Source organism: Mesocricetus auratus, unplaced genomic scaffold (assembly GCF_017639785.1).
Source record: "Mesocricetus auratus isolate SY011 unplaced genomic scaffold, BCM_Maur_2.0 Super-Scaffold_2245, whole genome shotgun sequence".
In the NCBI taxonomy this organism is placed as follows: domain Eukaryota; kingdom Metazoa; phylum Chordata; class Mammalia; order Rodentia; family Cricetidae; genus Mesocricetus; species Mesocricetus auratus.
The window spans coordinates 15,550,429-15,565,605 of record NW_024429180.1 but is presented as its reverse complement, the minus strand read 5'-3'; the positions used below and the strand labels follow the sequence as shown (position 1 = coordinate 15,565,605).

Sequence of the window (15,177 nt, the reverse complement as noted above, 5' to 3'; positions counted from 1 at the left end):
GTTATGGAGGCATTTTCTCACAGGGCTCTCACCTCTCTGACTGCAGTTTGTGTCAAGTTGACTTAACTGGAGACAGGGGCAAGAAATGATGCAGGGTTTAAGAAAACTGTCAGTTCCTCCCAACCAGCCCTTCCCAAAATGGCACAGGAAGGTACATCCTAGCTTGGTATGGTGGCACATACCTTTAATACAAGCACTCCAAGGCAAAGGCAGATGGATCTCTGAGTTCAAGGCCAACGTGGTCTACATACAGAGCCATTTCCAGGACAGGGCTACACACAGAAACCCTGCCTCAAAAAACCAAGAGGACTAGGAAGGAAGGAAGGCAGGGAGGCAGGCATATCTTACCAGAGACACATAGAAAGGGGCTCATCTCTTTCTTGTTTAAATGAGAAAACTGAGAGGTGATGATGTTAGATGCAGAAACTAGAGCCTTGAATGTCAGCTCTAGGGTGAGGTAATGACAGTAGATGTTGCTGTCATCACTCCTTCCCTTGTGCAGCACCTGCAGCTTTCTCCCTGCCCCAGGAGCATGCTCCATTATATCCTAACTGTGTGTCCCCCCAGTCCCTCAGTATCCTCAGGGAACTCCTTTATGGTGGTCCAAAGAGCTTCTAGGTTCTAACCAAGGTGCGTGTTTCTGTTCAAACACTTGGAGGCAGATCTCATTCATTTTCTTACACACCCACTTCCTTCTTTGTTCACTTACTATCTTTCATCATTCATTCAAGGGTTTGAGTTGCTAATCGCCATGACGAATGAATGAATTCTCTCACTCCAGGGTAAGTTGCTCATCTAGCCCCCAGGTTGCCAGGCTGCAGCTGGCTGCTTCTCACCCAGTCTATTCCCATAGCCCATCTGGAGTTCCAGAGGCTGAGCACATGAGCTTCAAACCCCTTTCCTATGTTCACAGATATCCAGGCCTTTTTATGTCAATTGCGTGTTTATTCCTCAGAGTCATGTATATGTCATGTGTACCACATGTCAGTCTTACTTGCTCTATTATTTATAACAGGGCTGAAATGACCAGTTGTAATTGATCAAGTTTCACCTAATGTTTTTTATTCCAGTGCCAATGATTGAACCCTGGGCCTTGTACAATTAGACAAAACACACTACCATTGAGGTATATCACATCCCTTCAGATATTTCTACAACTGCCTAAAAACTTCTGAAACACAACTTTCAAATATCCAAAATCGAGGCTTATTCCCTGGAAAAATCTCAATCAATGCTAAAAAACACAGATTTATGTGCTAGAGATGTGATTCAGCATTGGGAGCACTGGCAACTTTTCCATAGGACCCAGGCAGGATCAGTTCCAAGCACCAACACTGTGGCTCTAACTGACTGGAACCTGAGTTCCAGGGCACAATGCCCCCCTCTGGCATACACACTGGTACAGGTGCACATGCAAGGATAACACTAATACAGATTAAAAATAAGACCCTAAAACAGCATTAAAGTTGCACACCTTTAATTCCAGTATTTGGTGGGGGGAAAGCAGATGCAGGCAGATTTTAGGCTAGCCTGGTGTATAGGAGTTCCAGCACAGTTGGGATTTCACAAAGATGCTGTCTAGAAGAAAAACAATCCCTATAACTAACCACCAGCACACTGCTACCAGCAGCACACATCCTTGTAGAATTGTTGGGCCAGGAATTGGGGACCTAACTCAGGGTCTAGGAAAGTTTGTTATCACATTCCTCAGCTCCTCTTCCCCTTTGAAATTTTGAGATAAGATCTCAAATAAGTCTCCCAGTCTGACTTTAAAATAATCCTCCTGCTTCATATTCTGTAATAGTTGAAACGATAGGACTGTACCACAGGACTTGGCTCTTCTTAGTAGAGAAAAATCGCATATACACACACATTTTAAAATGTAATGGTGAGGTTTATTTACAAACCAAAGCTGCTCTGAACACACTTTTACTCCCAACAGTAAAAGACACACACGATGTAGGTCGGCACAGCAGGTCCTTCTTTATACTTAGGGGACAGGTGGTGTTCAGTGTGGCTGCTCATGTCTTTCAGAACAAGCTTCCATAGGGCAATGGATGGGGACCAAAGCCACAACCCATCCAGTCCAGTGCACCAGGAGATACATATCTCCATGAGATTTAGTGCACAGGCCTCTCTGCACACTTATCTGTAGAATTGCACATGATCTCATCCTGGATACCAAGGTAGACATAGAATACTGTCTTTATAAATATCAGGGTAAACTGTGTACAGGGTTAACCTACAGTGTCTGACATCTATTGTTCAGGAGAAAGAACAGGGTGTGGTCTGGAACCCTTTTCCTTCTAGTAAATTCTGGAGAGAAATCTGGACACATTCTTTAGGCATCACTCCACAATCTAACCACACCTGCCTCTCCAGGCTTCTACCCTGCCTTCCATAAGCCTGTTTTCTGACATGTATCACCCTAAGAGTCCCATGTTTTTCAAGTTCTGGTCTTCCAGAAAGCAGAGATGAGACTAAGGTCCGGGGAACTCTCCTGTCCGTTTCTTTAGTACCCACAGGTCCCAGGGATCTTAATTTCAAAACATTCATTCTCAGCTAGAATGCACAATCCTCCTAGGGAGGTGGTCAAAGCACTCAATCACCATTGGAAGGAGTTAGAAGGAACTTAGCCTGCGAATTGCTCAGAGCACAGTCAGTGAAACTTTAGCTTGGCTATAGAGGTACAGGGGGGTCCTCTCTGGAAGGTGGCTTTGAGTCCAGGCAGTTCACTGTCCTATCTCCCCCAGACACAGACATGCTTCTGTAGGATGGCAGATCACAGGCAAGGTCTGCATTCCACTAGAATGATCTCTGCTTCCCATTGCAAGCACTCTCAACAGTCTTTAGCTTTGGAGGTGGGACAGAGAACTTGAAACCAGCTCAGCATTGGGGAGTGGACCAGAGGAGAAAAACAATAAATTAAATCAAAGATGAGAGTCATTCCGGGTTACGATGTCCCGGACTTGATCCAAAATTTTGTGGTGAGGTATCTCAAAAGGCTGAGGTGTAAGTGCATCTCATTTGACCAGCAGGGTCCTCAGGCCAGAAGCTGTAGGGAGGAGGTGGTTCTTCAAGGTTCAAGATGACCTGCCAGGGGAGTAAAGTGTAGTTAGTGTGCTTCATGCCTGGGAAAGCAATGATGAACTTGGTTGGCAGCCCTCTCCAAAATATTACTTCAACAAGTTGGATAGCCAGCTATGAAACAAATTAGGAACTGGGATAGGAAGACTTACCTCAACATACGGTGGTGGGGGATCCAAGGGGGTGACCCAGATCATTTCTACTGGAGCAATGGTAGGTGCTTCTGGAGGTATCTGATGATTCCTTCTGAGGTTCTCCTCTGGCTCTCTGCACTTGCAACAGAAGCACTTCACCAAGCGATAGATGAACATATTCAGAGGTATCATGACAAGGAAGATGATAGACACCATCCTAGGAAAGGAATGATATCTCCCTGAGTGCCTATACTCTCCATCATCCAAGCCCAGCCTATTTGAGCCTTCTGTGAATGGTACACCGAAGGGCTTACCCTGGGCTTACCTTAAAGAGTGGTTTGAAGTATTCCCTATATTTTTCTTTTCCAGGCAGCATCCACTCTCACAGCATCTGAATCCCATGGTGCAGTTTCTAGTCAAGTCAGATAGGGATGGGGAGACACCGATGACACCATGAGAATCAGAACAAAGGATTCTTGCCTCTCAAGACACCTATAACCTCAAATTTCAGGCCACCCTTGGTGGGTGTGGGTACATATCCATGCAGGGTACACTGGGAGGAACTGAGGTGTGGAATTGAGACCCTGCAATTCAGGGTTCCTCAGGCAGAATAACCTGAAATCCTTGGCATCGAAGCACCGAGCACTGAACTGAACCCTCTGCCCAAGAACGGAGGACAGACCACTGGATGCAAATGCAACAGGTGGTTTTTTCGGTACACAGGTGCAGGCAGATGCTCCTGTAATACAGGTGCAGAGCATACTGGGCTTGCAGGGAGCACAGTATTTATAGGGTTTTAATGTTTACATAAGTATCAGCATAGCAACAGGCATTTCATTGTCTATTTAAGCATGGGCTGGCTAAGGACATCTTGGGGGCAGGGGTAGTTTCCAAGGACTAAATTTCCTGGTATTACCACATGAAAGCCCTCGGCATGCTTCAGCAATTATTATCCGGGTCCCATAACTTCTCTGGTACTCACAGACAGAAGTATCAGGGTCCCATGACTGCTCTGGTGACTACAAACATCGTCTTTGACATCCAGTTTGAGGCGCCAGCTGGGAAAGGCACCTGGTCTGGGTTTTTCCATTAGGCGATGGCTTGGCCTTGTTTTTCTTTTCCTGGGGGGCTCTGGATAGGGATCTTCCGACCATGCTACTAAATCTTACAGGGTAGGCATGGGGCCCCAGGTCAGAAAGGTAAGGGATTAACACCAGCTACAGAACTGCAATGAGGTAGATGCCAATGATGTGTTGTAGGAGAGGGGGTATGGTTTCATCAACAGTAGGAAGAGGGAGGAGGAGGTATCTGTCCCCTTATCCAGGGCATATCTGACCACACCACCCTCCCTCCATTCCCTCCTAAGTCTCATACTTACTGGGTGTTGCATTTGATTATAACCTGTGGGAGAAAACAGACAGAGGTCAGAGCTTCAAAACTGGGAGTTGGATCTCAGTTCTTAGATTGACTGCCTAGCACAAGCTAGATGTTGTGTTCAATTTCTAGCAATGGCAATACATCTGGTGTGGGAAAGCCAGAATAGTGTACATGACCACAGACCCACAACACAAGAAAGCAGGAGAATCATTCAAGGCTATATAGATAGTTTGAGCCCAGACTGGATGCCAGAGAGAAGCTGGTATCACACATTTTTCCAGACATCTCAGGCAGTGCTTCTCAGACTGCCTTCCCCTCCAGCTCCATGTCCAGGGTCAATGATACTCCCAAGGTCACCAGCCATGGAGGAACAGGGAAGGACAGCCACATAGCCCACATGAGCAAGACCTCAGATTCCTCAACCTTATGGATTAGAATCTAAGTAAGAAATACAACAAAAACGGAGGTCAAAGTTCCCATTCAGGGCCCAGGTTGAAACTAGATTCCACTAACAACACAACCTGAGCAAGACTAGGGGCCCAGGGTTCCAGCGCCTCCCTCCTTCTGAAGTGAGTTGTCCACCTCCAATTTCCCCTGGGAAAACAGAAAGGAAGTTGAAAATTGCCAGTGATTACAAGGAATTCATGACAGAATTAGGCAGGGACTGGGGGGGAGGTAAATCTCTACTCATATGGTCCTTCAAAAGACTCAGAAGGCTTGCTTACCTGGTTGGTGCTTACTCGTTGGAGGCTGGATAGCAGGCAGAGGAGCCAGGCGAGAACGCGAACCAGGAATCTGGCACCAGGCATACTGGCAGTTGGCTACTGCGTTTCAGTGTGCAAGGATGGAGTGTCAGGGCACGACCTTCACAACTTCCCTCCACCTGTGTGGCCCAGCCTCAGAATGGGGACAAGTTAGCACACCTGAGTTGGGGCAGACTAAGGCTTCTAGCTGGGAGCTCAGGTAGGGTAGAAGTGGAAAGGAGCTGAACTTGCTCGAGTCTGAGGCACTGGGACTCAGTCTGGGCTTATTTATGTAGTTACCCAGATATACCAGAGCACTAAGGGAACCCCTCGTCTGATCCGCATTTAAGTAGAGCAGGGTGTGGTTATACCCACCTTTAATCCCAGAACACTGAAAATCTCAGTGAGTTCAAAGTTAGTATAAAAAAGCTGGGTGGTAGTGGCACATGCCTTTAATCCCAACACTCAAAAGGAAGATGCCGGCAGATCTCTGTGAGTTTAGGCCAACCTGGTTTACAGATTGAGTTCCTGGCCAACCAGAGTTACAGAGAACCCCCCCTCTCAAATAAACAAAACAAGAACAACTACAAAAAAAGAAAGAAATAGGAAAGAACAAATAGGGGGAGGGGCAACGGGGAGGGAGACAATCTGGGAAGATGACTCAGGGGTTAAGAGCACTTTCGTTGGATCTGAGTTGGGTTTCTAGCATCTACATACCTGATGTCTCTCAAGCAGAAGAGAACACCCACTTCTGAACTCTGAGGGCACCAGATGTGCACATGGTGCAATACATATATCTAATAAATACATATATAAAATGAAATAACAATAAAATTCTATTTGGTTTTGGAAACAGGGTTTCTAACTTTAGAGGTTGTCCTGGAACTCCAGGTTGGTCCCGAACTCAGAGATATCTGCCTGCCTCTGCCTCCCGAGTGTTAGGAATAAAGGCATGTACAATCATCACCTGGCAAAATAACTAGATCTTAAACAAAAAAACTAACAGGGCCAGTCAGTTCATCCAATGGGGAAGATGCATACCACCAAAGCTGAATTTTGAATTTTGTTTTTTGTTTGTTTGTTTGTTTTTGAGACAGGATTTCTTTTAGTTGTTGTTGTTTGTTTTGTTTTTTTATTTGAGACAGGCTTTCTCTGTGGCTTTGGAGGGTGTCTTGGAACTAGTCCTTTAGACTCACAGAGATCAGCCTTCCCTTAGTGATGGGATTAAAGGTGTGGGTCACCATCCGGTTGTCAGTAGTTTTTTTTGTTGTTGTTGTTGTTGCTGTAGTTAGATCAGGCTAACCAAGTGCTGGGATTAAAGGCATGTGCCACCACAGCCAGACTGATAGGATTTTTTTTAATCTAGACTTCATTGTTCTGGAACTCCCTACATAGTCTAGGTTGCCCTGAAACTCACAGAGATCTGCCTGCCTCTGACTCTCAGATCATTTTTTTGGTTGTTATTGTTGATTATATTTGTTGAGAGTGACTTTCTCTGTATAGCCCTTGCTGTCCAGGAACTCTCTCTGCAGAGATCCATCTGCCTCTGCCTCCCAGGGCTGGAATTAAAGATTTGGGAGAACAGCTCAAGAATTCTGAATTGTTCCTTGTTACCTGCACCCCTTTACCTTACATGAAAGGAGGGTGCTCTAACTCCCCAGAGATGACAGGCATGCGAAGGGAGGTAGGCAAAGATTTCAGAAAGACAGACATGGAACAAGCAGAATAGAGGCGGGGCTAGTGCAGTCGTGAACAAGGCGCATTGCTTTGCACTTTGTCCAGCAAGGCAGGAAAAAGATGCTTGGGTTAGGGAGAGAAAAGTCTAGCATAGCATCTCCATTATGTAGACAATTAATAGCCCTTCCCCTTTGCAACTTTGTGTGGAGTTGCTGGTTCATTTCCTTTCTGATTAAAGAAAAACTGAGACTAATTTTAATTCAGATAGTTTAAGCAAATAGAAAATACAAATTTCACATGATATGTATTCTTTTATCTTCATTTCTTTTGTGATCATATAGTTTTGGAATACATACACAAGCAACAAAAATAAATTCTGCAGTTTGTCTTCATACATTTGTATACAGTCATGCAATACACATTGCTAACACTAATTAGTATAAGTAGGATTTTAATTTGATAGCAGGGGATCATAATAGTGGCTAGCAGGAAGAAAAAGGAGATAAAATTTATGGTTAAGTTTTAATTAAACAATTTGATGACAATGTTTTCTAACTAACGAAATAAATCCTAAGATACAAGTAAATCAAACAGGAAATATTTGTGAATAATTGGATCATTTTCCAGTTAACGAATGCCTCATATTTTAAAATTTAACTTACTTTTGGTTTTATATATCAGTTCCATATACGCTTTGTGATTGTAGCGTCAATCTCTGTGAACCCATATGAGCCATACTAACATGATTCAGTGAGCCAAGTCCTCATGAATTACATTACCTGGATTGTCACTAGGCAGGTTGGAAAGTGCAGAGTCCTAATGTAGCCTGTTCTGTTGTAGGCAGGTGCTCTTCCAGTAATGCCTGCCATTTTCTGAAGGGAAAAGGAGAATGAGAAGTAGTGACTCTAGGAGTGAGAGGAGGTAATCTAGTGTCACAGCAAGATGTTAAGGGAGGGGAAACTGCCGTCAGATTGTACTGTATGAAAGAAAAAATTGATGAAAAAGAAAATAAAACAAGTGAAATATCTATGGATATATTTACTAGGAGTTTGAGGATTCAGTTCCCAAGAAAGAACCTATATATTTTTCAATTTTGTACCATATTAACTACCAATTTTTATCTTGCGTATGATACAGTGACAATTGATTAACTATGACTAAGTAAGAATGAATATATCATAAAATTTAAGAGGAATAAAAATACAGGTAAACCATTCACTGCAATAAAGATAACATCTTCAAGAGTTGATGCTAGAAAAGTTGAGTACATACATGCAGAATAGTGAAAGCAATATAGTTTGTGAAACTTTGAGAGTAAGCCAATGAACATCCAGCTGCATATGACGTGGTAGGGGATCACTAAACCCTAACCAACAACACTAACAGAGTTTTACACTGCATGGTATTGGTTTTTGTGGGAGGTAATCTATGGTTATTACAAACAGCATTGTTAGCCTGGGTAGCACATTTGGCCAATAGGGAAGCAAGATAGGTGGGACTAGGAGTGACGAGTGTTCTGGGAAAGTGAGGCACATTCAGTCACAACATAGAACTCAGAAAAGCAGTATGTGGACCCTTCCTCCAGTAAGGGAAGACCACATGGAAATACTCAGATTAGCAAAGATGGGTTAAATACTTAAGTTACAGCTAGCTAGTAAGAGACAAAGCAAATGGCCAACAGCTTACAATTAATATAGCATCCTATGTGTCATTTGGTGGCTTAGACAGAAGTGAGACCCAAGCTGCTAAGTGTGCAAGGGCCCAAGCAACTGGCACGAAGACTACACGCTAAATAATTTACTTTAATTTTTATGTATGAGTGTTTAGCCTGCGTGTATGCCTGTGCCACACATGTTGATTGGCAATGCCCCAGAGAACAGATGACAGCATCAGATCCCTCAGACCTGTAGTCCCGACAGATATGATCTGCCATGTGGTGCTGGGAATCAAACTGAAGACATACGTAAGAGCATCAGGTGCTGTTAACCACTGAGCCTCTCTCCAGTCACATCTAAGTTCCTTTCTTGCCAGAAAGATTCAGGGATCTGTGCTCTTATTTCTGAAACTCCCTGAAGATATGTCTAATCAGCTTTATTTTGCCCCCTCCCCTACCATGATAAGTTTTTCACTGACTCAATAAGCCAGATCAAGAATAATTAAAGAAAAGATTAGCAACAAGTATACTGAGCAAAGCAACACCCAGGCAGGTTTACTGGTCTCTCAGAATGATGCCAGATAAAAGTCGGGTGCCCGGACTAAGGCACGGAGATTCTATAGATTGTAGGCGAGGGGTGATGACATGCCTGCCACAATCTTGGTTTGTGTCCAAATATGATCAAATCTGAGTGCTTAAGAGGCAGCTGATAGCATAAAGGGAGGAGGCTGCAGTAGTTACCAAGGATTCAGAACTGGCTTTGGGTGCCTTTCTTTGGTTGGAGACTATCAGAACAGGTGTGGTTTGAAGAGAGAAACAGGAATGTGTGGGAAAGCCAGAGCCTCCAACAGAACAATGTGACCTGGCATCTCAGGATGTGACCTTTTTTTGGGATAAGGTATCAGTTGTGTGACACTATTCTTGAGGATCCATGAACAAACATCTACTTTCCCCAGACAGAGAATCAAAGTAAGTATATTATCAAAGTCCAACTTGGTGACCCAGTGTGTTTTATTAGGTTTACTTACAGACACAGAAATAACTCACAGACCTGCATCTCCAGAGAACCATCACAGTATGGATGACAGCTCACAAACCCTGGAAAACTAGAGTACTCTGTGGGCAGCTCAACACTTTAGAGTTTCTCTCTCAGGACACCCAGACTAAGCCTCTTGCAGGCAGCTTGGTGGTTGGAAAACAACTCAGCGGCCTTACTGCTTATACATGCTTGAGAAGACAGAGCCTAAAGAGTCTTGTCAGTTTCAGGGACTTCCAGAAACCTTTGAGTTGTTTACTTCCTGAGTTTAAGGAGTAGGGAGTTTCCTTGAAGAGGGTGAGAGTAGTGAGTTTTGTCAATTTCAGGGACTTCCTGAAGCCTTTGAGTTGTTTACTTCTTTAGCTTAAGGAGCTTGCCTGCATGAAACATTTAAAGCCACTTAACACTTCTGGGTTAGAGGTTTAACTTCCAGGAAATTGTTGTCCACTGTGGTTGCATAAGTAATTAACTGAAGGATCTGGTTGGGGTTGAGTCCTCAGTCCATGAGGAATGTCCTTTTCAGACAGATTTTGCAAAGTCAAAGGGAGAGGTCTGAGGGTAATTCCCATCTCAGAGACACCAAGGATTTCTGGCAGCTACCAGAAGACAGGACATGAAATGGAATGGATTCTTCCAGAGACTTTGGAAGGGGCAACCTGGCCAATACCCTCATGTCACACATCTGTCCCCCATAACTGAAAAACAAAAAAGTTTTGTTGGGTTAGGGTTAGCTCCCCAAACTATGCCATTAATTACCACAGTGCTAAGAAATGATTGTGCCCTTTGATTAGAATCCTAAGATTCTGAGGGAAGTCTTCTCAGGGTCTTTGCACTTGCTGCATCTGTGGACTAGGTAACACAATTCTGTTTACATGCCACAGTATATGTCTCAATCTTCTACATTGGATCAATGTTCCATCCTCAAAGAGAACATTCCGGGCCACTTTATCTAAGTGATCTCCAGCAACCATATAGTATTCTTTAGGTCACCTGAGTTTGAACATTTTGTTCCAGCACCCAGCACGCAATACAAGCAATGACTCTCTTGTTGGGTTATGTGTGTCTTCCATGGAGACAAGAATGGTGCCTGTCTGTAGGCTTGTAGCCACCCCCACACTACACACAGTGTCTGATATGTGTTGGTGGGGCCACTGACTGAAGAAACGAAGGGGGAAGGAAGAAGAAAGAGAAAGTTTATACACACAGTGAAAGGTTAATGACCTAAAACAAGAGCAACAGTCTGCCTAGAAACTCCCAAGGCAGCAAAAAGGATTTGACCACCTACCTGACATGTATCAACATAGAGATAATAAGAATATCTGAGGCACTCATGAGCTGGGGGAACCTTGACAAGATAAGACTCCAAAAATAACATGGGGGTGGGGGTGGGCAGGGCAACACATAAGGGAACAGATCACAGTCTGCACATGGCATTTTCCCATTATTTTCTGCTCTATAATACCCTCAAGCTGGGTGGTGGTGGCACATGCCTTTTATCCCATACGCTTGGGAGGTAGAGTCAGGTGGATCTCTGTGTGTTTGAGGCCAGCCTGTTCTACAGAGGCAGTTCCAAGACAGACTCCAAAGCTACACAGAGAATTCCTGTGCCTCTGAGATGAATCTCCCCTCTTGCAGAAAACTGCTGTCCTTCATGCTCTGGTAAAGGACCATCTGCTTCTGTTGAGGTCTGGCCTCGGTTCTTTTCTTCTTATGTTTCTTCCAGCAATTTCCACCATCAAAGAAGCCCCTCTTTTGCTAGTGATACCTGCATTTTCCCTTGAGGCTGACTTTGTGGTCAATTGCCATATAAGATACCTACCATGAACTGGAGCTAGTACTACTCTGGGCAACCCAGTGGCAGTGGCAGGTCCCCACTGTTGGTAAAATGTCTATGTTTACCCAGTAACCAGACACAAACCATGAGTCATTGGTCCCACGTAGAGTTTTATTCGTAGATAGGGAAGGAATATAGGGGTGCATAGCTGAGAGAGAGATAAGATGAGAGAGATAATATTAGAGGGAGAGAGAGTTAGAGAGAGATTGGGAGAGAGAAAAGTAAGGGAGAGAAAAGAAAGAGAGAAAGATGGGTGTAAAAGAGTTTAAGCGGTCAGGGGTCAGTCCTTTAAAGGGGTGCTTTGACCTGCATGATTCTCCCAGAACCCTGGGCTGGCCACAGTGCTGCCTGAGTGCATCCTGCGGGGTAACAGGGAAGCCAGCACAATGCCTGAAACTTTGACCCATCTTTGAGGGAGATTGGACAAAGCCCATAAACATATGAAACCAATAAATTTCAAGAATGAAAGGGATGTGACTCCCAACTCTGCAATGTCAGAGAGAAAAAGGTAAGCTGGAGTCTGGGTGATAAAGGTCACTCTGTGAGCATTCACTGGAAATGGAGAGTTGGGAGCAACAGAAGTAAATTCAAATTCATATAAAAGATCAAATGTCCTGAGGCATGGTGTGATCCTAGACACTTACAGTTGAGAAAGAAGCATGACACTGGTTGGAAAGTCACTGTGACTGGAAGGGAGAGACCTCAACTAAAGTCCTGCTTGTGACAGACAGAGGTGTGCTCTATGCCCCAGGTGTGGGTGGGGCACTGGAGGAGTGAATGCTGTATTGATGCTAAGGAATAATTGATTGCCTTGGGGACTGGGAATGCATCTCAGTTGTACAAGCTTGGTATGCTTGAGGCCAGAGGCTCAATCCCCCACTGTGTTTATATGTGTGTGTGTGTGTGTGTGTGTGTAGTGTTGTGTGGAGGGAGATAGTGGGGCTTGGTACCCATTTCTATAATCCAAGCACTATGGAAGCATATGCATGAGGATCTCTGTGATTTTATTGATATCCTTGGTTATACAGTGAATTCTAGGCCAGCCTAAGATACCAGTGATGAGATCCTGTCTCAAATTTTTAAAAAGTAAAGATCACAGGTAAAATAGTTGCAAGGCATGAATTGGAGGGGAAATGATGGAGACAGCAGTAGAGGCAGAAACCTCGAGAGAGTCCTTAGCCTTGCCTGTTGATAGTCCTGTGCATAGCCTGTCAACTCTTGTTTGCATAGCCTGGAGTGACCTGATATGGACGGTGACCCTGAAATAGCAAGAAGTAGATGTGTGTCTGCTTTGGGTATAACTGAGAGGAATGAGAGAATGAGGAAAAGAGAAGCCAGAAAATTTATGGCTTTGTTTGTTTTTAACCTGAACAGCTGGACTTTATTTAGAAGCTGATGTAGGGGAAACTGATGTAGGAGTAAGGAAAGGATGTTACAAAAGATCCACTAAATTTGCTACAGGAGCACACAGGATATATTGTATAGTAGCTGGCAGAAATGGCAGAGAGAGGGCCAGGTGGTGCCTCCAGGTCACACCTTTAGTCCAGGCACTCTGGAGACAGAGGCAGGCCGATCTCTGTGAGTTCCAGGAGTGAGTGGTCTACAAGAGAGTGATTCCAGGACAGCCTGCAAAGCCACAGAGAAACCCTGTCTCGAAAAAACCTAAAAGAATTATAGATATCACAGATATCCAGGTCTTTTCATGTCTATTATGTGTTTATTCCACAGAGTTATATACAATCGATGTGTGCCACATGTCAGTCTTAGTTACTCCTGTCTTTAAAACAGGGATGAAAATCACCAGTTGTAATTGATCAAGATTCACCAAGTATTTTTTATTCCGGTGGCAATGATTGAACCCAGGGCCTTGTACAGCGAGACAAAACACACTGCCATTGAGCTATATCCCAGACCTTCAGATATTTCTACATCTGCCTAAAAATTTCTGAAACACATCTCTCTAATACACAAAGGGAAAGGCTTTTTCCCTGGAAAAACACTCAAGCAATGATAAAGAACACAGAATTTTGGGCTAGAGAGATGGTTCAGCATTTGGAGCACTGGCATCTCTTCCATAGGACCCAGGGAGGATCAGTTCCCAGCACCCACACTGTGGCTCTAACTGACAGGAACCTGAGTTGCAGGGCAGGATGCTCCCTCTGGCATACACACTGGTACAGATACACATGCAGGCACAACAGTAACACAGATTAAAAATAAAATCCTAAAGCAGCAGTGATGGTGCACACCTTTAATCCCAGTACTTGGGGGGGGGGGGGAAGCAGAGGCAGGTAGATTTCTAGGCTAGCCTGGTCTTCAGGAGTTGCAGGACAGTCATGAATACAGAGAGAACTGCCTAGAAGAAAATCAATCCCTATTCCTAACCACCAGCACACAGCTCCCAGCAGCTCATATCCTTTTAAAATTGTTGGGGCAGGAATTGGGGACCTAACTCAGGTACTAGGAAAGTTTCCTACCACAATCGCCAGCCCCTCTTCTCCCTTCTAAATTTTGAGATAAGATCTCAACTATGTCACCCAGTCTGACTTTAATATAATCCTCCTGCCTCATATTCTGTAACACAGCACTTGGCTTGTCGATAGAGAAAAAAACACACATACACACATATTTTACAATGTTATGGTGAAGTTTATTTACAAAACAAAGCTGCTCTGAACACCCTTTTACTCCATAGAGTAAATGACAGACAGGATGTCGGTCTGCAAAGCAGTTCCTTCTTGATGCTTAGGGCACAGGTGGGCTTCAGTGTGTGGGGGACATAGTCACGAACCATCCATTCCAATGCACCAGGAGATACAAATCCACATGAGATTTAGTGCACAGGCCTCTTTGCAGAACTGCACCTGACCTCATCCTGGATACCAGGCTTGATATACAATACTGGCTTTATATATATTGGGTTGAGTGTGCACCCATTGCTCAGCAGGAAGAAAATGGTCTGGCTCTCTTTCCCTCAGGAAATTCTGGAGAGGAATCCAGAATGAGAAGCATTCTGTAGGCATCACTCCATATTCTAAACACACACCTGCCTCTCAGACTTCTACCCCTGCCTTCAAACTGTTTCTGACGCCAGCCTCTAAGAGTCCCATGCATATCAATTCGCGGTCGGCAGTGACTTCCTGGCGCGTAGTAGCGTCTGGTGAACACTAGCGACTTCCTGTTGCACAGTAGTGACTTTCTGGCGCACAGTAGTGACGTCACAGTGAACACTAGCGACTTCCTGTTGCACACTAGCGACTTCCTGTTGCACAGCAGTGACTTCCTGGCGCACAGTAGTGACTTCCTGGCGCACAGTAGTGACGTCACGGTGAACACTAGGGACTTCCTGTTGCACAGTAGTGACTTCCTGGCGCACTGAGTAGTGACGTCACAGTGAACAGAAGCGACTTCCTGGCGCACAGTAGTGACGTCACAGTGAACAGCAGCGACTTCCGGGCGCACAGTAGTACTTCCTGGCGCACAGTAGTGACGTCCACAGTGAACACTAGGGCTTCCTGGCGCACAGCAGTGACTTCCTGGCGCACAGTAGTGACGGCACAGTGAACAGCAGGCGACTTCCTGGCACACAGTAGTGACGTCACAGTGAACAGCAGTGACTTCCTGGCGCACAGTAG

At 44.6% G+C, this 15,177-nt stretch overlaps 1 protein-coding gene across 1 annotated transcript; it reads right to left on the bottom strand.

Annotated features, from left to right (window-relative positions):
* Positions 1-1,873: 1,873 nt before the first annotated feature.
* LOC110340908 (transmembrane protein 92-like) lies at positions 1,874-5,165 on the bottom strand. The gene is made up of 5 exons (XM_040739771.1): positions 5,120-5,165; positions 4,600-4,622; positions 3,547-3,633; positions 3,240-3,438; positions 1,874-3,093 (listed from the first exon to the last, which is right to left on the bottom strand). Exons 3-5 carry the CDS (start codon positions 3,621-3,623, stop codon positions 2,998-3,000), a joined length of 372 nt encoding a protein of 123 aa, XP_040595705.1. The 5' UTR covers positions 3,624-3,633; positions 4,600-4,622; positions 5,120-5,165; the 3' UTR covers positions 1,874-2,997.
* Between the last annotated feature and the right edge of the window lie 10,012 nt (positions 5,166-15,177).